General features: G+C 35.3%; 2 protein-coding genes across 2 annotated transcripts; one reads left to right on the forward strand and one right to left on the reverse strand.

Annotated features, from left to right (window-relative positions):
• The first annotated feature begins 12,860 nt into the window (after positions 1 to 12,860).
• Positions 12,861 to 13,643, forward strand: LOC112100911. Its single transcript, XM_024190781.1, has one exon. The coding sequence runs from the start codon at positions 12,861 to 12,863 to the stop codon at positions 13,641 to 13,643; it is 783 nt and encodes a 260-aa protein (XP_024046549.1).
• Positions 13,644 to 19,879: 6,236 nt separating this feature from the next.
• Positions 19,880 to 25,011, reverse strand: LOC18053586 (cytosolic Fe-S cluster assembly factor NBP35). Its single transcript, XM_006447098.2, has 4 exons — positions 24,616 to 25,011; positions 23,428 to 23,531; positions 23,212 to 23,313; positions 19,880 to 21,063 (listed from the first exon to the last, which is right to left on the reverse strand). Exons 2-4 carry the CDS (start codon positions 23,462 to 23,464, stop codon positions 20,135 to 20,137), a joined length of 1,068 nt encoding a protein of 355 aa, XP_006447161.1. The 5' UTR covers positions 23,465 to 23,531; positions 24,616 to 25,011; the 3' UTR covers positions 19,880 to 20,134.
• Positions 25,012 to 26,660: the final 1,649 nt, after the last annotated feature.

Raw genomic sequence — 26,660 nt, forward strand, 5'->3', positions numbered from 1 at the left:
TGAGAAGGCTGCAATCGTTTGGGAAGCTCTTTTGGCATTCAACTTGTGCCAGAGATCTTCTTGGGCCTTTTGTTTGCGTTTGGTACCCTAGCTACTATGGGAATAGCAAGAGGTGGTAGAACACTCTTCCCGTGAGCCGCCGGTTTGAAACTTTGAACATGTACGCGATGGTCCATGCTTTGGTCTACTGCCCTAAGGTATTTCAGATCTTGGTATGATATGTTAATCGCCGCATAGAGGTGGAACATCTTGAATCACCAGGGAAGCGACTGGTTCGGGTACTCGGGATCCCACCGCTCTAAGAATCACGTAGGCTAAATCATCGAAGTGCTTATGGGTAATGAGCTCTTCATCGGGGGGGAATACCAGTTGACTGCTTGACAAATTTTCCTTTATCAAGGCGGGGTGTGCCCTCCTTGCTGAGTCACCTCTTTCATCACTGTTGTGGTCCTTTAATCTATCATGATCTAGTATTGTGTCATCAGCAGGCACGTCAGGTGCCATGGTTGCATAAGCACACGTATCGACAAGCTTAGCACCGTGTAGTGGCTTTTTATGCGCTCCCCACAGACAGTGCCAATTATTTTTAGTAGATTTTAGGTACATGAATGAAAGCCATAAAACTAAACTAAGAACAATAAATTTATTTTTGTTGGGAAGTAGGGTGCCTCGCTTGTTCTAGGTGTACAGACTATTTTGGTTTTTTATGGAGTGAAGGAAGAGTCAGTGGGTAGTGGATATGGTGGGAAGTTTGAATCCAATTGCGGAAAGCTCTAAAAGTAGCCTTAAACCTGCAAAACAACGAGAAAAATGACAGAGGTGGAGCCGAGGGTGGCCGGCAACCACACTCTGACGCTCAAGTAAGAGTTGGGTTATCTAAGGTTAAAGAGCTTGCAAGCTCTTAGCAATAGAGGCTAGAGGTTGAAGAAACCTCAGGTCTTATAGTGTGTGTGTGTGTGTGTGTGTGTGTGTGTATTGGCTCTCAAGATAAAAATTAAACCTAAGTATTTTATAAGGTGTACCCCGCCTGCCGTGCCACCTAGCGTATTTTATTAGCGTTCCTTACTGTCATGTCAGAGCTACTTTTATCCTTCATATGTGTGGCAGCTTGGACATTTCAAAAATAAGCATGGAGAGCAAGTTTGAGGCGTGTATACATGTCAGGTGTGGTGGGGTAGTCCCACATACCTCTGTTAAAGTTATTGAGAATTTGCAGGCGTGACAGGGGAAAGCTAGTGGTCCCAACTATCATAACATCAATATTTTTGGCTTATTTACTGGTGTGACAGGTTGTTATCCCCTCTTTTGTAGCACGAGATTTTCTCATTGATTCCTTATTTTTTTATAGGAAATCAGTCGATCTTTTTGAGACTTGGGTTCATCTATTTCTTGACATTTTTATGAATATTTTCTTACCTCTATTCCCCAACGAGAGGTACTCGAGGTACCCTCCAAAACACTTAGAGTACCCAGCATAAACAAGTTTCGTAATATCGACACGCGGCGGTTTGTTATTGGGCCTTCTATTTTCTTCCCAAACAATTATATACCTTGATTATTTCTTATTTTTATATTTGCAAAAATAAAATCAAACTTTGAAACAGTCTTTGCAACTCCGTTTTATACTATAATCAAAGGAGAAATTAATAAACATTATTAAAAGAATTTAATTCAAACAAGTTCTTTCTAACAACAGCAACTTTAAGAACAAAAATAGTTAAAATGCCCTACTTCTCAGTTTTAAAACATAAATCACTCAATTGCTTAGAATTACCTACCTCAAACCAACTCAACAGCTCCTAATCCTTCAAAGATTTCACTTCTCCTCCATCACCATTTCAGATTTTAAAACCTCATGATGGGTGTTAGCATTTTGCACTCAAATTAAATTTTCTCTCAGAAAATCCCCAATCACTTACCTTGACTCTCTTATATGTCTCTTTTTTCCTAATCTTTTCTCTTTCACAATTATCTTAGCTCTGCTCTCACTCTCATTTCCTTTTTTTTTCTTTTCTTTTCTTTATTTTTTTTTTAATTAGCCACTCACAGTGGTTTTGTTTATTAAGTAAAATAACAAGAGATAAAAAGAATAAATGAGAAAATGCTTTACAAGTTGGCTAGGCTAAAAAGCAATCTAAACAATATGAAAAATTAATATAATTTTTATAAAAAAAAGTATTATTTTGATATGTAAATATGCAATTCCGACCATAAAACTCAAAATCTCCACCAATGCGGAAAAGAAAAAGACTTAGGTGGCGTTTATTTTTTTGTCTGAAATCTGAATAGACCTGAATTAGTCTGAATTCTGAATAGATCTGAATGTCTAAATCTGAATAATATGTTTGTTTTTTCGTCTGAATCTCAGAAAATAAGTATTAAGTTGTTTGTTTTTTTTAACTTAAAAAGCTAAAAATATATAGTTTTACATTTGTATCCTTATTAAATTTGAATGTCAAATAAATAATATATTAAATACCACAATATTTTAACATTTATAAGTAAAACTATATTTAAGTAAATACATAATTATTTTGAAATTTTAATATATAAAATAACATAAATTTTAAATTTTATCGTATATAATATAAGAAAGAAAAAACATGGATATTTTTATGTGTGGTAAATGTATATGGGTGAGTTTGGGATAGACATGAAAAATAAATTATAAAGCAATGATATTTTTGACATTAGCAAGTAATTGACTTAATTCAGATATCTCCATTAAGTAAAAAGCCAAAAAAATTGGCTTATTTTATTAAGTCAAAATTATCTAAAAAGTCTCATTAAGTTATAAAAACAAACACCTCTAATTAACTTAATTAATTAAGTTAAGTCACTTTAAGTCATTAAGTTAAAAAACAAACGCCACCTTATTCTTCGACCATTGTAAATATTCAAAGTAAAAACTTAACATTTAGTCTTTTGATTCCCAATTATTGGATTATACAAAGACCAACGAATGAGAATTTATATCAAAATTTGAAGGAAAACTTTAATTAAAATAGCTCATGCATATGTAACTAAGACTTATCACTAAAGCTTTTTTCTTTTCTTTTCAGTGGGGAAACAAACAGAATTTCCATGAAAACAAAGAACGCACAATGCATTGAATACATTCATCATACTAGATTTAGGTGGCTTTGCAGAAAACAAAAACAACAAAAATGCCTACAGAAACAAAAAAAAAAATAGTGGTGTACCGTGATGGCGAGTGGCTAACGTGGTGGTGATGGAGGCCTCTCTGGTGCGTGGCAGTCAATTTTGGTGGTTGTTTGGCTGGCAATAGCACGTGCTGTGATGGTGATACATGACGGCATGAGTTTGTACCGCCAGCCATTGCACTTATTGAGGATGTAACAATCGTTTTGTTTTTGGCAATATTCTATTTTGGTTTATTTTGGGATTGTTATGATTAGTTATTATTTAGGTGCTTTGAATTAATATTTTAATTATTTAGATTCGCTTGGAGTGTTTCTTTCCATGAATTAATCATTTTTGAGCTCTATGACTTCCTTATAAAAAGCATTAGGTTACGGTATATGGGGTTATAAACAAAAGGTTATTAATAAAATTAGTATTTTCATTTAAAATTAGTGTTTCTCTTCCTGGCTATTTCATTGGTATCAGAGTAGTGATCTAGCACCGTAAAAAAATGATAGAAAGAATTAGAGTACAAGGTCAGCAATTTCTAGAGGATTCGGTACATCAATTGAAAGAGACTTCTAACCAGCAAGCAGTGGAATAAAAGGAGTTTTCTCAAATGATGGCAGTAACCAATCTCAACTCTCAAACTTGATCAAATGATGAGCACATTAGGGGCTTCATGAACATTATTGGAGGGTAAAGTTAGTATTTCCATAACGCCAAAAACTGGGGTGTTCTTTACTTGGACTTGGATAAGTTGGTTTCTAGTAAGTCCGGTTGGGTAGGAGCAACTGGTTGATCGCCCAACAAAATAGTTGTTTAGCGAAAGACTCAACCTATGCATCCGGTATTTACACACTCTACTTCTATTAAAGGTATAAATCACACCAAAAACTGGGGTGAATTCTGGTATGTACAACTCTCAAATGAGATTTTTCAAATTGAATTTTCCAACATTTGAGGGAGAAAATCCTAATTGTTGGTCTACAAGTGTGAACGTTTTTTCAAATACAATGGGTGGAAGAATCTAATATGGTGGGTTTAGTAACCATTCATTTGGAAAGGAAAGCATTAGAGTGGTTCCAAGGGTAAGAGGTGGTTGTTGCAGAACCTAGTTGGAAGTAATTTCCTACAAATTTAATTGCACAGTTCGGTCCGGGTGACTATGATAATTTGGCTGGTGAACTTACTAAGTTAAACAGACTTTAACACTAGGGATTTACCAAGAATAGTTAAAGCATTGATGGCCAAAACTCGAAGGCTACTAGAAGATTTCTTTGTGCAATGCTTTTTGAGTGGATTAAAAGATGCCATAAAAAATCAGGTAGTCATGTTTCAACTAAAAACGCTAGTTCAAGTTGTTGGATTGGCCTTATTGCAAGAGAGTATCCTAGGGGCAAAGATTAAAGAGGCCAAGGCTTTAATAAGGAAAATGTTTTCCTATGTAACCTCTACAACAAAATCAAAACAAAGTTCTATAGGAAAAATTCCTCCAATCAAAAGAATATCTACTGCAAAAATGCAATTAGGGAGAGATAAGAAGTTGTGTTACTATTGTGACGAGAAGCATGAACAAGGGCACAAGTACAAATAGTGGCAAATTTAATTATTGAAAAGGAAAGATGATAAGGAAACCGGTTGATGAAGTAACAAAATTGATGGTGATAAAGTGGATCATTTGGTGTCTCTTCGTGCAATGTTAAGGGCTATTTCTCATCAAACTATGAGGATTAAAGGGAATATCAAAAACAAGGGGATTATCATCTTGATTGATTTGATAGTAAGATATATTAGTTGATTAGTATTAAAAATTGTATGTTTATTAAGCGGTAAAAATTTTATTTTGTGCTTATAATATAATTTACATTTGTAAATATGTAACATATTATGAATTTCTAATTATTTTTCTAAATATTTGATTTTGTGTATTTTTGTACTTATTAGGTAAAATAATAATTTCATGCAATTTAAGGCTCCAAACAAATGTACGGATGTTAAATTTGGATTCCGGAAGTCCGAGAAATTAGGTCATTGTCGAGGAGGATTCGTGACTTTTGTTGTAAAATTATAAGTTTTTACTATAGTAAATGTGGTAATTGTGAAATTATAAGTTTTTATTATGTTATGTGTGGTAATTGTTAGTGGAATGTGTTGGATATGATTGAGTGGGTTAAGTTAAGTTCATGTTTTGTTAGTGGGACAAATGTATGGCTAAAATGTAATTAGTTTTATTTGTTTATGTGGTGTGAATTTATCATGTATTAGTATAAATAGAGAGGGAGGAACACACCTCTCCACACATTTTCTTCTCTTCTTTCCCCTCAAATTTTTCAACTCATCTCTCTTTATAGTATATTTTCAATAAATAAAATTAGTTTTATTTTCAATTTTCAAATACCATTTTTTTAAATTATGTACTTTTCAATTTTAATAATTTCCTTTATTTCAAATATGTTTAGCTAAATACTAATGGTTAGGGTGAGGTGAAACTCTTAGTAGAAAAATATGATTTAATTAAATTCTAATTTTAATAATATAAATTAAATTATTTTCTATTTAATTTTATCCATATTTTATATTTTAAAATTTTGATTTATTGTAAACAAACATGGGAGTTTGGCACAATAAATTCATAATATCTTAGTATAAAGTATGGTAAAATGGTATTTTGACTTATTGTAGGCAAGTTAAGTTTTAGCACATTAAGTACTTAATTCATAATAAAATTAATGGGAAAATAATTATAATTTATACAATTAATATTTTGGGCAATAAAATAAAAATAAAAAGAATTTATTAAATTGTATTTATTACTAGGATTGGATCCATAACCCTAACTAATTCAATTTCATAGTTTTTCTCAAATTAAATTGCATATATTTTAATTTTATTTTCATTTTTTTAGATAAACTTAAATAAACAAACTAAATCATTTCTCTGTGGATCAACCTTGGACTTATCAAGATATAGTATGATTAGGCTCTCTTATACTTGGGAGTAAATTAAGCACTTTTAAGTCATGTCATTAGTGACCAAGCGTATAGGGTGTGAAGTACAATAAGATAAACTGCTAATGCAGGCAATGGTTAATGGCACCAAAATCGCTATTACTGCAACTTGTAAGCAATTAGTCCGAAGCATGCAAGGGAGAGAGTTCAGAGCAGACGTGAGAGTGATTCCTTTATAGAGATATGATATGGTGCTTAAAATTTAATGGCTATCTCAATTAGGCCCAATATTACATGATTTCAATAATCTATGGATAGAGTTCAAGTAGGAAGAAAGAAGAATGGTGTTATGGTGTTCTATGGCGGAGCCCATTAAGCTAGTTTTAGCTATCCAAATGCAAAAAGATCTTAAACAAGCTTCCCAAGTTACCGCTGCCCATATTATTTTCACTATTACTGGAGCCATGTGTTAACTCTACTACTGCTGCAAAAGTTATTACAAAAGAGCTAGAGGAACTGTAAAAGTATTAACTCATATTTATGGAACCAAATGTTTGCCACCACTTAAGGCTTAAGATAATCGAATTCCCTTGTTACCTAACAGTGTTCCTTTAAATATAGGACCATATAGATATCCACACATATAGTAGGTAGAGATTGAACGGATGATTAAGGAGCTGGCTATAGTGGGGAGTATATAAAAGAGTGTGAATCCATTTTCTTCTTTGATTTTCTTAGTTAAAAATAAATATGACACTTGGTGCACATACGTGGATTATCGTGCTCTTAATTCTATCATTATTATGGATAAAATTCTTATACTCGTTATTAATGAGTTGCTGGACAACTTGCATAGGGCTAAGTTTTCTTTTCGAAGTTAGATTTGAGGCTGGGCTACCATCAGATTTAAGTGCACCCAATGACATTCAAAAAATTGCCTTTCAAACTCATGAAAGGCAATATGAATTTTTGGCCATGCCTTTGGTCATACAAATGCTCCATCAACATTCTAAAGCCTTATGAATGAAGTTTCTCAGCCCTTTTTGAGAAAATTTGTGCTATATCTTTATCTACAGTAAAAGTTAGGCTGAGTACATAAAGTAATTAAAGTTAGGGCTTGAGGTGCTTCTTAAAAATCATCTTTTTGTCAAAAAAAAATCAAAATTTTCTTTAGGCTAAGAACAAGTAGAATATTTAGAACAATTGATTCTAAGCAAAAAGTTGTCATTGACCTGGCAAGATTGAAAGTATAAAGTGTTGACCATCTCTGAACTCGTTGAAGGCGTTGCGTGGATTCTTGGGTCTCCTTGGGTACTACAGAAGTTTAATAAAAGATTATGAGAAGATTAGCCAACTACTAAAAAATTTGCTTAAAAAGGAAAATTTTTTTTTATAGAATCAAAATGCAAAGGATGTTTTTTATAGCTTGAAGTAAGCAATATGCACACCGTTTGTTTAACTATGCCCAATTTCTAGAAAACCTTTGTTCTTGAGTGTCGGGCATCAAGGGAAGGCATAAGAGCTCTACTTCTACAAGAGACCAGGCCCATATCCTATTTAAGTAAGGCCTTGTCACCAAAAAACTTGGAAACATTTGTTTATGGAAAGGAAATGCTAGTAGTAATATTCACAATGTAAAAGTGGAGTCTTTATTATTAAGAAAGCATTTCAAGGTATAACAAACGAGAATTAACAAGAAATGGGAGGTGTGTCTTTCTTCGAAAATCTCTTTTCTCTGAAAAGAGAATCACGAATTGAAGGATAATGGGTTCCTAGTGGCTCAGCTTTGTCACTCCCAGTTAAGCGAGTGGGTCAGTTCCGTTTTGTGTGTATTTTGAGCAGTCTAAAAGTGTGAGCTGCAATAGATAAATCGTTTCCCTATTAATCGTCAAGGGTTTCAGCGAGTTAAAAACCATAAAGTGTGGTTGGTGAGCTTAATTACTTTTTGATTGAACTACTATGGAGACAAAAGAACTTATTAAGAAGTGTAGGGTCATTTCCTTAGAAGGGGAAGAAGAGGATAAGGTTTCTTTTGTTGGAAACATGAAAACAAAAGGTGCTGAAATTGCTGCAGGATGTCTAGTCGGGAAGATCCTGACCACAAGGGGAGTGAGTATCGAAGGGCTTAGAGCGGCAATGCACCAAGTCTGGAGAACAATACGTAGAGTGAGGATTGAAAACCTGGGGGAAAATGTCTTCTTGTTCAAGTTTGCATTGAAAGCTGATAAAAGAAGAGTGTTAACAGGGGGACCTTGACACTTTAATAGAGCTTTGTTAGTACTGATTAAGCCAACTGGAATTGGAAATATTGCGAAGCAAGCCTTTACTCATGTCTCTTTTTGGGTTCAAATCCTAAATGTGCCCATTATGGCTATGAATACAGACACTATCTCAAGGTTGGGAGCCATTATTGGTATAGTCGAGGAGGTGGAGACAGGCGAAAATGGGAAATGCATTGGGGAGTATGCACGAGTCAGAATAAAAGTGGATATCTCAAAGCCTTTAAAGAAAATCATTTTCTTGGAACCAGAGGGTAAGGAGAAAATACCAATGCCGATTAGGTATGAGAGATTACCAGACTTTTGTTTTTGCTGTGGAACCCTTGGCCATCAATTTAGAGAATGTATCAAATATAAAGATCAGAAACAAGAAGATCTTGCATTCGGCCCATGGATGAGAGCAGTTACAATGGCTGAGCGGGCTAATTCTCATAAAGCCAAAAATATATGGAATGGAGGCAACAATTCAAGGGAGGAGGAATCGGCAAACCAAGAAGGTCATGAAAATCAACAGCAAAACCAGAAACATCCCAACTCAGACTCAGGAAACGGGTTAGAAACAACCCGGATTGAAGTGGGTGGAGCTACAACACCAATGAGTAAAAGCCACATGGCTGAGATGGGTGCAGAAACATTAATGCTAGAGGGAGCAAAATTGATGGAACAACAAGTTGGCTGTGATAATCTGACCACAATAGCTGGCAAGAATTAGATGTTGGGGAATGTGAAAAAGGAAGCGGGAGGAAAGTGGCGGGAAATGGAGAATACAAAGGAAAGCCAAAGTTTGGGGTTAATGGGCTTAAAAAATAAAGCCCAAACAATTTCAACTGAGGGAGAAGTAACAGCCAAGAAAAAGCCCAAATCAAAAAAATTGAAGCATCTGGCCAGGGACACATGTTCTAAGGATGAAAACAAAATGGGTTCACTTGTAAAGAAATGGCCTAGAGGAGAAGCGGAAAAACGGTACCCAGAAGCAAAGAAACTAAAGATGAGTAGTTCGGTGGAGAGGGCAGTAGCACAGGATGGAGTGTTTTTCTTAGCAACACTTAATGCAAGTGTAAACTCAGAAGCATCAGATATGGAAGAAATGAAGGTAATAGGGTCAATTATCGAAGAAATATTGGCGGAGGCTGAGGGTCAGCCTCGCTGGGAGCCATGAAAATCCTCAGCTGGAACGTCCGGGGCTTGGGGAATTCCCGGACGTCACTCAAGAAAATTCTCCAAACACATAGGCCACAAATTGTCTTCTTATGCGAAACAAAAATGCTACTTATGTAGATGAACAATGTTCAAGTCGAATTAAATTTTGAGAATTGTTTTACCGTAAGCAGGAATGGTTTAGGAGGGGGTCTAGCAATGTTGTGGAGCTCTGACATAGATGTAAATATAGTCTATTACAGTCAACACCACATAGATGTTGAGATCTATAATGAAGGAGGACCGAATTGGAGATGTACGGGGGTTTACGGGACACCCAGAAACAACTCAGAAGAGGCACACATGGACTTTAATTAAACGGTTAGCAAGTTTATCTTCCTTACCGTGGTTATGCTTTAGTGATTTCAATGAAATTTTACATTTAAGTGAGAAGAAATGAGGTAATGCTAGGGATGTTAATATGATTTCTGAGTTTAGAGATGCTATTAGAGAATGTAGCTTAGCTGATTTGGGTTGCACAGGGAGATTTTTCACATGGTCAAACCAAAGATATGGGCCAAACTTTATAAAAGAGATAATAGACAAATTTTTATGTAATAAGGAGTGGGGTAATCATTTTCAAGAATTGGCAGCTACAAACTTAGAGTCATAGACGTCAGATCATAGCCCCATTATGATGGAAATGGTTAAGAAGGGTGTAGAGCAAATTTGTAAAAGGAAGAGTTGGCGTAGAATCCACTATGAGGATATGTGGAGCTCTTACGATGCTTGTAAAGAGATTGTTAAGAATGAGTGGACTAGACATTGAGGGGGGACAAATGCAAACCCAGTGCAACTTTTCAAAAAATCAGCCACGACATCAATGGCTCACTTGAGAATCTGGAGCAAAGAAGAGTTTGGGGAGAGAAAAAAGAAGCTGGAATTATTAGTGAATGGGTTGCAGCTAATCAGACAAAGCGAGAAGCCTTATGAATGTGGAGCTGAGAAAAAAAAGATTGAGAAGCAAATTGATAACATTCTGATCGATGAAGAGATATACTGGAAACAGAGATCGAGAGCGGATTAGCTGAAAAATGGAGACAAGAACACAAAGTTTTTCCATTCAAAAGCCTCCTTCAGAAAAAGAAAGAATAAGATCAGAGGAATTGAAACTGAACAAGGCAACTGGATCAAGGGTGAAAGAGAAGTAGAGAAGGAGTTTTGTGACTATTTTGAGGGGCTTTTCAAGTCTTCGAATCCTACTCATGACTAATTAGAAGCTGCCTTGGCAAGTCTAGTTCCAAAAGTTTCGGATGAAATGAATGAACAGCTTCAACAGCCCTTTACCGAAGATGAGATAACAACATCCTTGGCGCAGATGTGCCCCACCAAAGCCCCTGGACCTGATGGACTGCCAGCGGTGTTTTTTCAAAAGCATTGGGAAACTGTCCATGAAAGGGTGATCACTGCATGCCTCCATGTGCTCAACGAGAAAGGTACTCTTGCTCCACTCAATCACACATATATTGCACTCATTCCTAAAGTTGAGAAACCAAGGAAAGTGACTGAATACAGACCCATAAGTCTTTGTAATGTATTCTATAGATTAGTGGCAAAAACCATTGCAAATAGACTTAAACACTTACTCAATATGATCATATCCCCCACTCAAAGTGCTTTTATTCCCAATAGACTCATCACTGACAATGTTATCATTGGGTATGAATGTCTTCATAAAATTCGTCATAGCAAAGATAATAAAAATGGTCTAGTGGCTCTAAAATTAGACATTAGCAAAGCCTACGATCGAGTGGAGTGGTCTTTTGTAAAAGCTACAATGCTTAGGTTAGGATTTTCCTCTGGTTGGGTTGATCTAATAATGAGATGTATTACGACCGCATCCTTTTTAGTTCTTATTAATAGGGTTGCAAAAGGGTTGATACGACCTCAAAGAAGGCTTAGACAAGGCTGTCTGTTGTCTCCATATTTTTTTATTTTGTGTGCTGAGGTGTTCTCCAACTTACTAATGCAGGCAGAAAACCAGAATCTTATTCATGGAGTGAGTTTTAGGAACACCATCACGGTATCCCACTTGTTGTTTGCAGATGATAGCCTAATTTTCACGAGGGCAACAATAGATGATTGTAAGCATCTCAAGGCAATCTTTGACTGTTACAGCATGGCTTTGGGACAACTTTTCAACCTAGACAAATCCTCAATGTTTTTCAGTTGCAAGACCAAAGCTGATCAAGTGGCTGCCATTAAAGAAATTTTTCAGTTGAAGGTCGTTTCTAGGCACGAAAAATATCTAGGGCTGCCATCCATAGTTGGAAGAAACAAAAGGAATTTTTTTGATGATTTAAAGCTTAGAGTGGAGTAAGATTTCAAATTGGCAGCACAAACACTTCTCTAGTGGTGGTAAAGAGGTCCTCATCAAAGCAATAGCCCAAGCTATTCCAACTTATGCCATGAGCGTGTTCAAAATTCCCCTGGGGTTGTATGAAGATGTGCAGAAAATTATTACTAGATTTTGGTGGGGATCTAAGGATGAGAAGAGAGGCATTCATTGGGCTAAGTGGGAGAGGATAAGTAAAGCAAAATGCAGAGGTGGAATGGGATTCAAGGAGTTCTCGTGCTTCAATCATGCTCTAGTAGCCAAACAAAGATGGAGGATTTTACAGTTTCCAGATTCTTTAGCAGCCCGAGTTTTACAAGCAAGATACTTCAGGCAATCTGACTTCTTGCAGGCAAAACTGGGGTCAAATCCTTCGTATATCTGGAAAAGTATTATGTGGGGGAGACTTGTAATCTAAAAGGGTAGCAGATGGAGGATCGGTTCAGGGAACAAAGTGCAAGTTCACAACAGCAACTGGATCCCAAGACCAGAAACGTTCAGACCAATCTCCTCTCCAACTATCCCAAATGAGGCTGTGGTATCTGAGTTGATTGATTCTAACCAAAACTAGAATGTGACTAAAGTGTTCCAACATTTTATAAAGGAAGATGTAGAATTAATTACCAGCATTCCTCTCCCGCGAAGACCAAAGCCAGATCAGATCATGTGGCATTATGATAAGCAAGGCAATTATACTGTCAAAAGTGGATATCAGATTGCTCAGCAAATAAAATTCCAAGACTCTCCTAGTTGCTCAGTTACGGATCCAAGTATTTGGAAGGCTATCTGGACTTGTTTGCTGCCTAAAAAAATTAAAATCTTCATGTGGAGAGCTGCCCGGAATTCGTTACCATCAACTGAGAATCTTTAAAGCAAAAAGTGATCCCAGATCCTACTTGTCAACTGTGTAAAAAAACTATGGAAAGCATCTCTCATGCCTTGGTGGATTGCAAAATGGCTAGGAAGGTATGGAAAATTGTCTCTTGTGTGGATAAGGTTTACACATTTGCAGAGCAAAGTATGTCGTATGTGCTGCAAGGTATGACAGAAATGCTAAATCGAACAGATTTTGAATTGTTGGTGGCTTGTTTTTGGTCAATTTGGCATGCAAGGAACCTTTTTCTATTCGAAGGAAAGAAGGCGGACCCTTTGGTTTCCATGGCAAAAGCTGAGGCTGTGTTGGACTCATATAAACGAGTCAAAATTCCCAGCTCATCACACTTGGAGAGCAAGATAACTGTTAAGCAGCAGCGGTGGAAACCACCCCCACAAGGATGGATTAAAATTAATGTAAATGCAGCCACAAAGATTGAGAAACAAGTTGCAGGATTGGGAATTGTCCTAAGAGACTTTAATGGGAGTGTGGTTGCTGCTGCAGTAAAGCCATCTAAGTTTTATGGAGATATAATCTTTGCTGAGGCAGAGGCTATAGAATGGGGTCTGCAGGTTGCAAGATTTATTTCTATGGCTTCGATAATAGTGGAAATTGATTCTCAAGGTGTTTCGGATCTGCTCAACAACAAGAAGAGTAATAGATCTGAAGTCTTCTGGGTGATATTGGAAATTCAAGAGCTAGTCAAGGATTTTTGTAATGTTAAAGTCCAATATACTCCAAGACATTGTAATTCCATTGCACACTCTTTAGCTAGATTAGCTCTAGGTTGTGAGGAGTCTGTCATATGGGAGAACCCATTTCCAAAAAATATCTGGTATTTGTTCCAGTCTTCTAATGAATAAAGGTTATGATTCCTTTTCAAAAAAAAAAAGAAAGCATTTCAAGGTCATCAATAATCATTTCAACTTGAAATATATATTGGAGCAGCATATATCTATATCTATGCAGTAGAAATGGCTTACCAAGTTAATGGGTTATGATTTTGAAATTGTTTTGAGGAGTGGAAGAGAAAATAAAGCAGCTAACGCCTTATCTAGGCTACATGAATCTATTGAGAATGTGATGGCAATCCCCTTTGCTTTAGGTAGGACTAGGCAAAATCAAATTTAGATTAACCCAATTGGTTGATCAGGTTGGAAAAAAATTAATCCAATTGAATCAGATTGGATCGGGACAACAAATCAGGTTGAGTAAAGATCATATCGGATTCGAATTATATATAGATTACTCCACATATTTTTATTTCATAAAGAAAAAAAAAAGCAAAAAATTGAAAAAGCCTACCTAAAACAGTCGTTGAATATACAAATTATAGTATATACCATCAAAACTTCAAAAGACAAATTCAGGTTTTCAGGTTGGAGTGGAGCTAGGAGAAACTTGGTGATGGTGGAGGCATGAAGCAACAGATCTGGTCGGAAAGCAGCAGATTAGATCGTCGATGACTACAGGATGTGTAGGTTGCTGCATCGATGGACTAGTAGTGTGTTGTCGGCTGCCGTTTTGCTTTTGCAACGTGTGTGTGAGAAATCGTGAGGTGTGAAGCTGTGAACTATCAGCAACGAGCATCATTGTGAGCAATGAGTGTGAGCCGTGAACTGTGAGCGACAAGCATGAGTCGTGAGGCCGTAAGGCTGTGAACGTGTGAAGAATTGAAGACTGGAGAAGAAAAGAGTAAGAGTGTGAGGCTGTGAGCTTGTGTATTTGCGTCGATGTGTGATTGTGTGTATGTTACATTTTTTTATTTGTAATATCTTTTAAGCCAATCTGATTAGATGTTTAAACCCGATCCGATCAAGTTGGCTAAGGTAAATCCGATCAAATTGGATGCACAATCCAATCCGATCTGAATCCTTTTTTTTAGATCAGATCGGGTCAAGTTAGGTCAAATTGGATTATTTGTAAGGATGGCAATGGGGAGGGTAGGGGAGGGGACCAACATCTCCGTATCTATCTCCAATATTCTGCATGTGTTCTCGTCCGCTCTCCGTCTTCATTAAAATTGCTTGAGGGAATCTCCATCCCCTCCCCTAATAATAACAGGGGATCCTCGAGGGTTCTTGATCCCCAAGTAACTGATACATTTTTTGTCTTTGATTTTAATTTAATTATATTAAAATAAAAAATTTAAATAAAAGTAGAGTTAAGGCGGTTGTTAGCTATTGTAGAAAATTAGAAATTAGGTTTTACAATTTTTTCTTTAACTTTTGTTTTATTAGATAAAGGTTTAAAATAGTTAATGAACATTATTAAAAAAAATTTGGGCCAATAGGATCTTGTCCAGCTGTTTCGATGTTCTGAATAGATATTTAAAATTATAACTAATTAAGTAGGCCCAAAAGTTTAATAATATAAACATTTTGATATTTGCTATCCATACCAATATTTAATATTTTACAATTTTAATTTTATTATTTATTCACTAATAAGAGGATAGGGATTCCACTCATCCTTGTCCCTTCTCCGAATAAAAAGTTAGGTAAAAAATTGTCCTCGTCCCTTCTCCGAATAAGAAATTTGGTATAAAACCGTTCTCATACCATCTCCAAATGGGAAAAATCCCCGAGGGTCCCCTTTCTCGTGGGTATTTCTTCCATCCCTAATTATTTGCCTAGCCCTAGCTATAGGTGTATAGGTGAAACAACTTAAACAAGAATGGCAGCAGGATTAAGAAATCAAGAACTGATTCAAGAAATGGTTACCAATAGTGCCTGCATTCAAAATTTACTTAGGAAAATAATTTACTCAAGTATAAACAAAGGGTTTAGGTAAAGAAAACGTTCATATTTAAAGCAGTTAATTATAACTGAGGCTCATGGTGGAACAAAAGGTGGGCATTCAGGGATTAGAAAAACTTTAGCCAAGATCAGACGATCTTTTATTGAAAGAAGATGCGAAGTGATATTTGTTCTTTTGTAGTAGCTTGTGACATTTGCTAAAGAAATAAACATGAAAATGTGTTATCTTCTAGTTTGTTCTAACCTATACCAATTCCTAAGCATAATTGGATTGGTTGATCAATGGATTTCATAGAAAGATTGGCTAAGTCTGGTGATAAGCAAGTTATTTTCATGGTGGTGGATAGGCAAAGTATGCACACTTCATGCCCTTAAGTCATCCATATACTGCTCTTAATATAGCTCAGTTCTTTCTAGATAAGGTGTATAAGTTACATGGTTTGCCAAATTCTATGATTAATGATCGAGATAAAGTTTTCATTAATACTTTTTGGCAAATCTACTTTCCTTGATGAATGTGAACTTGTTGATGAGCACTGTATACCATCCTCAAATCGACTGTTAGACTGGTGGTTAATAAATGCTTAGAACAATATATGCAATGAATGATGGTTGATAAGCCGAAGGAGTGGGTGAAATGGCTTTTTTTGGCTGAATGGTGGTATAATACTTCTTATCATTTGTCGACTTAAATGACATCGTTTAAAGTTACTTAGTGTAGGCCACCTCCTTCACATATTATTTATATTCCTGGTAAGTCTAGTATGGCGGCTATTTATTTGAGCTTAAGGGATAAAGATGCTATGATATGTCCATTAAAAGCCAATTTGGCGGATGCTCAAGCTCGAATGAAACTGTAATCCAATAAGAAGAAGTTTGAGAGGAAATTTGATGTGAGAGATATGGTATTTCTCCAATTAAGCTTGTCAATGTACAGCAATCGAAATTTGTCTCCGAGATTTTATGGGCCTTATAAGGTAATTAAAATGATTGGACAGGTTGCTCATGAGTTAAAACTGGCTGAAGATTTAAAATTCATCCTATTTTTCATGTTACAGAGCTATCAACAATGCAGGAAGATGGGCGTCTACAATTAGCACTTGTTTTTATTTCGACAAGAGAGTAGTCAAGCGAAACAATCGTCCATTGGTGCAATTGTTTGTTCATTAGTTCAACTCCTTTCTTGAAGATACGACTCAGGAGGGTGCATTTAAGTTACAGGAGAAGTTTCCTTTGTTCAAGCCTTGAGGTCAAGACATTTTTCAAGGGGCAGGGAATGTAATGACAATTTTATTTTTGAAAAATATTTTATTTTGGGTTATTTTAGGATTGTTTTTATTTCCTATTTTAAGGTGTTTAAATTGCTTTTTTGATTATTTAGATTTGTGTGTAGTGCTTCATTTCGTCAATTGTGGCTTAGTCATTGTTAGGCTCTTTGGCTTGCTTATAAAGAGCATTAGGTTGTTGTGATAGGGGCATCAAAGAAGCTATCAATAAAATCATATTTTTAGTCAAAATCAGTGTTTCTTCTTCCTAGCTATTTCAGGGATTGGTGTTGGTGGCTTGGAGCAGTGTTGCAGCGGCTTCTTTAGATTGTGTGATGTGTTAGGGTTGTTTTTGTGTTTTGAGAGTGTGGGATATGTCATGTGTATAAGTTTGTGATATATGTGTGTGAGTGTGACTGTGTTTTTTTTTTTTTTAAGTGTTAGGGTCAGGTCAGGTAAATAAGGTTCAAACTCTGACCTAAATTTGATCGGACCTTAATATTTAAAGCTCAACCCTGCCCTTGATCCTTAAATTCAGGTGAAAGTTTGAAATTTTCAGGCTGAGTCAATCGGACCAAAATCGGATTGGTTTTTTTTTTCCATTTTTTTGCCATCCCTACCTTATAGTATAAAATCTTGAATGAACAGTGTAGTTTCTCTTTAGACCTTCTATTACTTACTTTTGTTGCTAAAGCAAAGCAATTGAAAATAACACAATCCCTACTGAAAGATTAATCAAAATTTAGATAATTAAGAAACATTGAAATTTAAAGCAAACAAAGAACACTTAAACTCACATGTATGTTGTTTTATTCCAAAAGATCATCTTTAAAGCTTTTATTGTAAGTTGAAATTTTTTCAGCTTGGGCTCCTATCCAGTTACCATATCAGTAATAGCTTTGATAAGAAATGGAACTGGAGAACGAAACTCAACCACAACTGATCTAGCACTTAGTTTTAATGTGACCAAAAATTTAAGTTTAGATAGTTCATGAGCTTCGCAAAAGAGAAGTTGGAGTGAAACAAAACTTTGTATCCATCATATGCAAAACGGTTACACTTTTGTTTTAGTCCCTCTGCCTCCCACTTTCCACTAAATTTTGTCTTATTGATTGATTACAGATTGTTTTTAATTTCCATTTTCATAGCAACAAGAAACTTATGCAGCAGATACGGATTATTCTGTGGACAAAATGAGTGAAAAAGGAATAAGAAAATTAAAATTTTAAAAAAAAAGTAGGGACTATTAAACAAAAGTTAATAATATGTAGAAAATATAATTTTTGAATAATAATTCTAATAAGATTATTAAAGACATAATAGATTTTTCATCATACAAATAAAAAATTATATGAACATCACTTCTAAAGTACAGTAGTTAGTGTTTACCAAACACTTTAATACTGTATTTTAAAAGCTACAACTATCCAACTTTAACCCCAAACAAGACCTTAAACAGTCAAATGAAAAGTGTTACTACTCTTGGTAGATCTCCAACACTACATTTTATAGACCTATTAGAAACATGTTTTTGTCTTGATAAAGACACATTTATCATCTTCGTAAGCTCAATATCTATGTGAGATATATCAAATTTTATTTTACACATATAATTCAGGAAAGAAGTTGATAAGAAAACTAGTTCATATATTTGTTTCTACTAAAATTCTAAAGAATCCAAAGAAACTTTAATGTATCTTGTAAAGTTAATCGAGCATTCGAGCTGTACTTTTATTAATGAGAAAATTAACTAGTTTATAATTCAGAAATTTTTTGGAGATTTTAGATGTTGGGAAAATCTCTTATGAACAACAGGAATCTAGGGTTGATAAAATAAATTATATTTACATAAAAGCCATAAGTATATGCCTCACAGGCTCACAGGGCGCTCTTATCCTTGCAACCGTTGGACACCTGAAAGGTAGGGGTGTCAAAAAAGCCTGCCCGGACCGGACCTGGCCAATATGCACATAAAAACTGGACCTGGGTTTAAAATTCTCAAACCCGGACATTTCCGGGCCCAGGTCCGGGTTCAACACAAAAAACCCAAAACCCGAACTGGACCCAGTTTTTTTAATAAATTTTAAAAAAATAAATATATTATATATAAATATATAATTATGAATTTATGATATGTTGGATGTTATTTAAATTTATTGTGTGATTATTGTGTTGTTGAATTTAATTTATTTATTTTATATATAGATTGAATGAGTTTAAGTTAGAAATTGGATGAATTTAGGTATTAGAAAGTAGATTGAAATAATTTTTATTTATCATTTGTGCAAAATTTACATTGTTAGTGTGTTATATATTTGTATTTGACTATTTTCTTTTTTAAAGTTTGAGATTGAATGAGTTTATTTGATTATTTTCTTTTTTAAAATTTACATTGTTAGAGAAATAAAAGAAAAAATTGAAGTTATCACATGCGGATTTAGAAAGCCCGGATCAAAACCCGAACCTGGAAGGTGCCGGGCTCAAGCCCGGACCGCACCCGAAAATATCGGATTTTAACCCAGGTCCGGTCTTGCATTTCTCTCATCCGGTCCGGTCTCGGGCAACACCAAAACCCGGACCGGACCCAGATTTTGTCAAGCCTACTAAAAGGAGAGGAGGCTTCATCAAGAGGACGACGGTATGAATTCAAAGATTTTTTTTTTTTTTCACGAAAGGATGTTATCTGAGCTAATAAATGCCTACGGAGATAGTTAATTTAACCATATTAGTTATTTATTGATTAAAAAAAAAAGTCATTTACATTATCCTTCGAATGTTTTGATATCATGGTCGCTCTGTCATGGGGTTACAAAATTCCGATCACCCGAATGAATGAAAATTTGAGACTCAAATCATGAGGATCAATTTTTAGCAATACGTAATGTCCATGCTGGTAAGACAAAGCATCCTCAAATTAAATTTTTTTAAGAAATTATGTAACATCTCCGTACACACCGATGATTTGCTTGACCATGATCCATCAACTCATCAATGGTTAGTATTATTAGAGGGAACTGTTATTTCATCCTCCTACAAGATCGATAGAATGTTGAATGTCATATTTATAAACATTCATCATCAAACTTATAATAAAAATATTATTGATATTATAACATTATTGAATTCAACGATGTGGATAGTAACAAGGCACACATGGAAGTGCTGCCAAAGTAACAGAGTTGTAATGAAGCTATTTAAAAACATTGGGAGATCTGAGTAAATCAAGTGAGACTATAGTTAATTTAAGATTAAACGAAAATGAAATGAAGGTAAACAAAAATTCGACCCACCGAGATGATGAGAAGAAGATGATCAGCAATGCACCATAAGCTATTCGTTCATGGCAGTTTCTTCAGTCCACTGATTTGCTGCCAGTAAATTCTTGACGATACTCTTCAACGCAGGGGCGCTTACCCAACATTTCTGATCAACAAAACAAGATCTTCCTTCTTCAGCTGCCTTGCAGAGCTGTGGATCCAATGGTACCTTTCCAAGGAAGGGTACATCCATCTCCGTGCACATTTTTGCTGCACCACCACCGCTTGAATCAAATACTTCACTGATGGCAAACAGATCTAGCAGTTCTGGTGCTTTTTCTCGCATGCATTCTAAGACTTTCTCTGTGACATCAATCTGCTCACCAGTCCCAGTTCCCCTAATGAATCTGAAATCCACTAATGACTGACACAAGCCACTCATGTTCTCAACGACACCAAGAACCGGGACTCCAACTTTCTTGCAAAAATTTACTTCTTTCCTAACATCAATCAGAGAAACTTGTTGCGGAGTAGTAACAATTATAGCACCATCTATTCCGGTAGCCTGGAGGAATTGGACAATGGAGATGTGTTCATCTGAGGTCCCTGGTGGTGCATCAACCACCAGAAAATCGATATCTCCCCAATAAACATCCTTTAGGAATTGTTTGATTAGCCCGTTCTTGCGAGGTCCCCTCCATATGACAGCTTCATCTGGGTTGGGGAGCATGAAGCCAATGGACATTACCCCAAGGTTGGATTCAACATAGACAGGAGACCACCCAAGGTTGCTTTGGTGAATGTCTTGACCCTCTAGCCCAAGCATCTTTGGGATGCTGGGGCCACAAATGTCAATGTCCAGGAGACCTACTTGGAAATCCATAGCCGCTAGTGCATATGAGAGCTGGGCAGAGAATGTGCTTTTTCCAACTCCACCCTTACCCGATAAAACCAGTATCTTATGCTTAACAGTAGCCATTCGTTCAGCAATAGCAACCAAGTCTGCAGAAAACATATATAAATTACTGAAAGAAACAAGGGATCGTTGAAACACATAAAATGGTCAATTCATAACATGCATGAACAAATGTTACGCATATATATAAGGCATAACAAAACGCTGATTAAGTACATATGAGACTTAGTTCAGCTTTCAATTGAGCATCGAAGAACAGCAATGGCAAAAGGAACGTGATTGTGTTCAAGTTCTGGACATTTCCTATCACAGCTAACATTTCATGGCAACAATATCCACAAGATCTCTATTAAATATGATAGAACAGTTGAGCTCAATCAAACAGGATTATACAAATAAAGGTTTTAACTGCAAATTCATCTTCAAAAATCCTTACAAGGAGGAAATCATATAGTACGAGAAAAAAGTAAAATATAATCCTGCTTTTACCACGACATGTACTATATTCCTTCTGACTCAGGATAATAACTAATTACTTTGTTCAGCAATGAAACTTAGCCTAAATAAGTACCACAGTTATGCAAAAAGTGTAGAAACTAAAAAGTGCACATTGTTCGGAAAAGCTCAAAAAAAAAAGGTCTTTAATCTGTTTTTCTTTTGTTTCACAACAATCAGCAACAAAGTGTGAAAATTTCAGATAATGAAATAATAACCAAGTATCAGAAAACAGAGATCAAGGAATATCTTAATTTATGGCATCCGACAAAATCAAATACAAGGTTTAGAAAAGACTGAAGAACCTTCTCTAAACCACAGTAAGAACCTATGACATGTTTCAAGCCCAATCAACTGTGAATTATCTAATGGCAACACATTGAGCAGAGACTTATACAGATAAATTGTCACACACTTGAAGCCTCTATCATAACAGATTACATTTGCCATTTTACCATATTGGAAGGCAGAAAGAAAACAAGTCCTAATTTTATTAGAACTAACCTTTGAATTATTCCAAATTTGTCTGCCTATCCTAATTTCAGAAAACATAGACTCTTCACAAGTTTTTATTCACATGCCTTTTAACCTGATGTTGCTCTTCAAAAAAAAAAAAAAAAAAAAAACCTGATGTTGAAGCTTCCAATATAAATCCATATGATCAAGTAACTCTCATGTTCACATTAGAAATCAAGTAATCCATTATCATTTAGAGACACAAGTATCGAGTTTTAAACAAACATGTACGAGGCGAAACTTCTCACAGACACATGAATACAAATCGAAAATTAAGATTTAAGCAAGAGCCATTGCATTCATCCCAATTTTTCTTTTAAAGAAGACTAGTGAGAGGATCTTCTTGTAACAAAATATAGAAGAATATAGATAAAAGCATAGATGAAGCAGAATTATTTATACAAGACTAACAAATTAGATAAACACTACAAGAGATAAGACTTCTAAAATAATAGACAATTTTTTAAAATAAATGATTAAAGAATCGTCTCATTCAGACTAGTAAATCACAAAGCAAACAGTCCTAATATTTCTGGATTGCCCATAGCCTTAAATTGCAACAAGCGCAAGCATCATCATCAAGCTATGCTCAACAATAATTTTACATAATACAATCATAAAAGAGGAACAAACAAAAAAAATGAAAATTTTCATAACATCTGAATTATATGCCCCTTCAATATTATATTGAAATTAAATCCACCAATTGCCCAGGAATCTCATCATGTCTGATAATAGGTTCCATCTTATTCATCAGCACGATATTATAAGAATGGTGTGTACACGACAATGCTATGCAAAATATAACAAAACACTCCATCGAAGGACATGAAGTGACTCCACGATATTACTTGAGAAAAAATGGCACACGATCAGCAGATTCAGTCCTAACCCTTTTAGTTTCTAACTATGCTCTTACAAAAAATAAGAAATAACCAGAGGTTAAAAGTTGAGCTCGAACAAGAAATCCTTTAATAAGAACCACCTTGTGCCATGATATTCACACAATTTATCACCAATTGATTGATTTTGAACTAGGCTATCATTACACTAGATTCATCCAAAAATGAAACTCAGTTTAAATGAGATAAAACATAATATGGCTATATAAATTTGCAAAACCTTACTATCCAAAATAACCATAAATAATCAAAATTCCTGACTAGCTATAAATAAAACATGTACACATTGCAGAGAAAAAAAGAAAGATAAGAAATATAAACCAGGGTCAGGGCCTTTTGGGGCGGTAGCACAAGCTTCTTGATTAGGGCATCCTTGGCAATCATCAGATTTTCCTGCAGACTCTGATTGAGGACCAGGGCAATCTAAGAAATAACAAAACAAAAACAAACAAAATAAGAAAACTGAACAAAAAAACAAAGGAATTTCAGGAACTTCAAACAACTGTAACAGAGCAATCAATCAACTCCGAAACTCACGTTCATTAGCATTTTCTGGAATTTCTCCATTCTCCATTGGTGGCTTCTCTTATAATAGTAGTTCTTCTGCTTCTTAGTATGTGAATGAAAGCAAAGGAGGAGAGCTATAAACAGAGAAAAATAAACAAGATCAAAATGAGACAAGACTGCAGAATAACACAAAAACCACATATCTGTTTTTTTTTATATCCCCTGCTCTTGACTATTAAAGTAAATCATTCCATGCATGAAATATGCTAAACCTAAATAATTAGTAAAAAGAAACTAAAAAATTCAGAAAAACAACATGGGCACCTTTATTTTGTTTCCAAATACAAAAAAAAAATACCCCCCCCCCCCCCACCCACCCACCCAGTTCATCAAACACCTTAAAATTCAATACCCTAACTTTTAGAAAACAGCTACTTAACTAAAACAAGGCCCCCCTTCGTCTTCAAGCTATGCTTAAAAATCTAAAGCTGAGTATCAATCATAAGAAGTTCAACTTTTAACATAATAATTGATATATGTGCCAAGCGACTAGCCAATAATTATGTGAGTTTTTAAAGAAACAGAATTAAAAGATAAAAATAAAAATAAAAGCATTAAGCATGTGATTTGAGCATAGAGAAACAGAGGGAGGTCTTAGAAAACTAACCAGCAGACTGGATTACTGTTTGAGTTTTCGAATTGGGTTTAGTTCCTTTTTGTACTTGTCTTGAAGTCGGCAAATTAATTAGGGTTGTCAAATTGCGGGCTTGGACTTTTAATATTTTTAATAAATTTTTATATTTATTTCTTTTTTATTAGGTGAGAATCCACCAAATCTCATTAAATAATAATAATAATGTATATATAAGTAAAAAAATTTGCTTAATTTTAATGACAAACAGAGAAAGTGCCTACCAAATAAAAATCTGCAAATTACAAGTGATAAAACACCATAAACTAGCTAAATGATAAATATCCTTTAATAATTTTTAAAAGAATTTGTAGTTGAAACTGATACACAATGCTTCTTCTTCATTATCCACTTTCTACGGAAACAATGAAACATTCTTCTTCTTCTTCTTCTTCTTCTTCTTCACTCTCTCTCTCTCTGTCTCTCGATTCTTACACAAAACTACTCTCCATTACAACATCAAGTCATCAACAATGGCTTCAGTAATCTCAGAATTTCTACAATAATTAAAGAAAATCAAAGCTTACTTGGGATGGAGTTGGTGATGGTTTGCTGTTGGTTCGCGTGCGCTGCTGGTGCTGCTGGGTTCAGGTCGCGTTGGAGCTGAGATAGCTGCTGCTGCGTCGCGCGTGTTCGATTGGCTGCAGCTACGTCGCACGGTGGTGCTGGTGGGTGTGGGTCACTGTTGCGTCGCCCGTTTGGTGCTGCACTACTGCTGGGTTGCTGGCTCTGCTGCGTCGCGCGTGAACGGTGGATCGCTGCTGAAGGTGGTGGCTCCTTAATTCGGTGTTAGGGTGGGGCAATAAACGTCGGCTGTTGGCTGCCGGAGGAGAGTGAAGTGAGAAGCTGATGGAGCAGCTGGGGAAGCGGAGATAAATTTAGGGATTTTTAGGTTTTGGGAATTTGCCAATTTGGTTTGGTTTTTTTGTTAATTATAATTCATTTTGTTATATATATATGCATTATGTTATAAAGCAAGGCCCTTGACTAGGCCTAATGTGTATGGGTTTTACAAAGTGAAAGTCTTTTGTCCATAATTTTAAGCCATTGGCTGGGCTTAAAGCCCGCTAGGCCTAATGTGTATGGGTTTTACAAAGTGAAAGTCTTTTGTCCATAATTTTAAGCCACTGGTTTTGCCAATCCCAAAATAAATAGGGATATATCAAAATTTCGACCAGGGTTTGGGTCGGGATTGGAGTTCGGTTCAAGTTCAGCCTTCTCCGTACCGGATCCGGATATGAATCTTTTTGCACCTGGAGCCGGTGCGGGTTAACCCGGATACGGTTTCCGAATTCCGGGTTTTGACCCGGATAAGTAAATCAAGTTTAAAGAAATCTAAAAAAATCAAAATAAAAACAGATGGATTCTAAATTTCAATGTTTCTAAGCGATAAAATGTGGATTCGTTTTAAATATTATTTTTAATGGTAACAACTCTACACATTTTGAAGACAGCATTTCGAATCTATTCAGAGCATCTCTAAACAACTCTTCAAATAAGATTCTACTTCTTATTTGAAGAGCCATATCAATATTAAATACTCCAAAAGATACGTTAATTTAGATTTTTCAAATAAGATTTGTTTCTCACTCTTCAATATTACTGAGTGAGTTTCTCCCTTTTTTATTAATATTTTATTATTATTTATTGAAAAGATAAGACTGTAATAATTATTATTTATATTTCTTTTAAAAAATATAATAACAATTCAATTTAAAAGTGAAAAAGATTTGATTAAAATAATATTAATTTATTCTTATTTAGTGAATCTTTTGGAGGAGATTATATTTTTTTATACACTTATTTATCACATCAGTAAATAAATTAAAATTAAAAAAATAAAATTTAAAGACCATTTTGGAGATGCTATATCAGCAACAAAAATATTTCAAAGCTTGAATAACATAACGATGCATTAATTACATATGTATAACAAAGCCGAAACTCATGATTCACGGCTTCAGTATTCACGAACTTCTAGGGTCAGCGTCTGCAAAGCAACAACCGGTGAAGGCGAGCTAGTTACTTCTAACCGTATCAGAGCTGGTTACTGGTCGTGACAGCGGCTGATGATAATGAACACAGAGTCATAGCTGCGGTCACCTTCGCCGTATCGGTGCTGCTTTCTCCACAAGTCTCTGATGATGATGAAGATGGCATTTCCAACGGTATCACAGCTCGACAAACGACGGATGATGATGATGATGATGAATAGAGCCGCGAAAGGAAATGCTTGGCTATGGTTTTTGGCGGGCGCGGGTGTGATCTCTGTCTTGTGATGTGAAACTAGGGGACTCGTCTTTTTTTTTTTAAATGTTTCTAATTATATTAAAAATAATTAAAAAATTATGATTAAAATAAGATATCTGGGTCTGGGTTGTGGTCCACAAATTACCGGTCAATTATGAATTTACAATTAAAATTAATGGCAAACGTCTTCTTTATTTTCTATGTTTTTCTTTTTTAATCCTGTAATTTTTTTTCTAAATGTAATCAAAATTTATTCAGGTAGGGATATTTTCACCCCTATTTAAAATATATATATTTACTAAAAGTCACATTCTTTTTTAAA

Source organism: Citrus clementina, unplaced genomic scaffold (genome assembly GCF_000493195.1).
Source record: "Citrus clementina cultivar Clemenules unplaced genomic scaffold, Citrus_clementina_v1.0 scaffold_2, whole genome shotgun sequence".
Taxonomy (NCBI): domain Eukaryota; kingdom Viridiplantae; phylum Streptophyta; class Magnoliopsida; order Sapindales; family Rutaceae; genus Citrus; species Citrus x clementina.

Bases quoted from the DNA above. Each gene is read 5' to 3' on its own strand.
- LOC112100911 (XM_024190781.1), top strand. From the start codon at position 12,861: ATGGCTAGGAAGGTATGGAAAATTGTCTCTTGTGTGGATAAGGTTTAC.
- LOC18053586 (XM_006447098.2), bottom strand. From the start codon at position 23,464: ATGGAGAATGGAGAAATTCCAGAAAATGCTAATGAAC. The intron at 23,314-23,427 runs GTGAGTTTCGGA...GTTATTTCTTAG, and splicing joins TCCAGAAAATGCTAATGAAC to ATTGCCCTGGTCCTCAATCA. The intron at 21,064-23,211 runs GTTTATATTTCT...TGTTTTCTGCAG, and splicing joins CCCAAAAGGCCCTGACCCTG to ACTTGGTTGCTATTGCTGAA.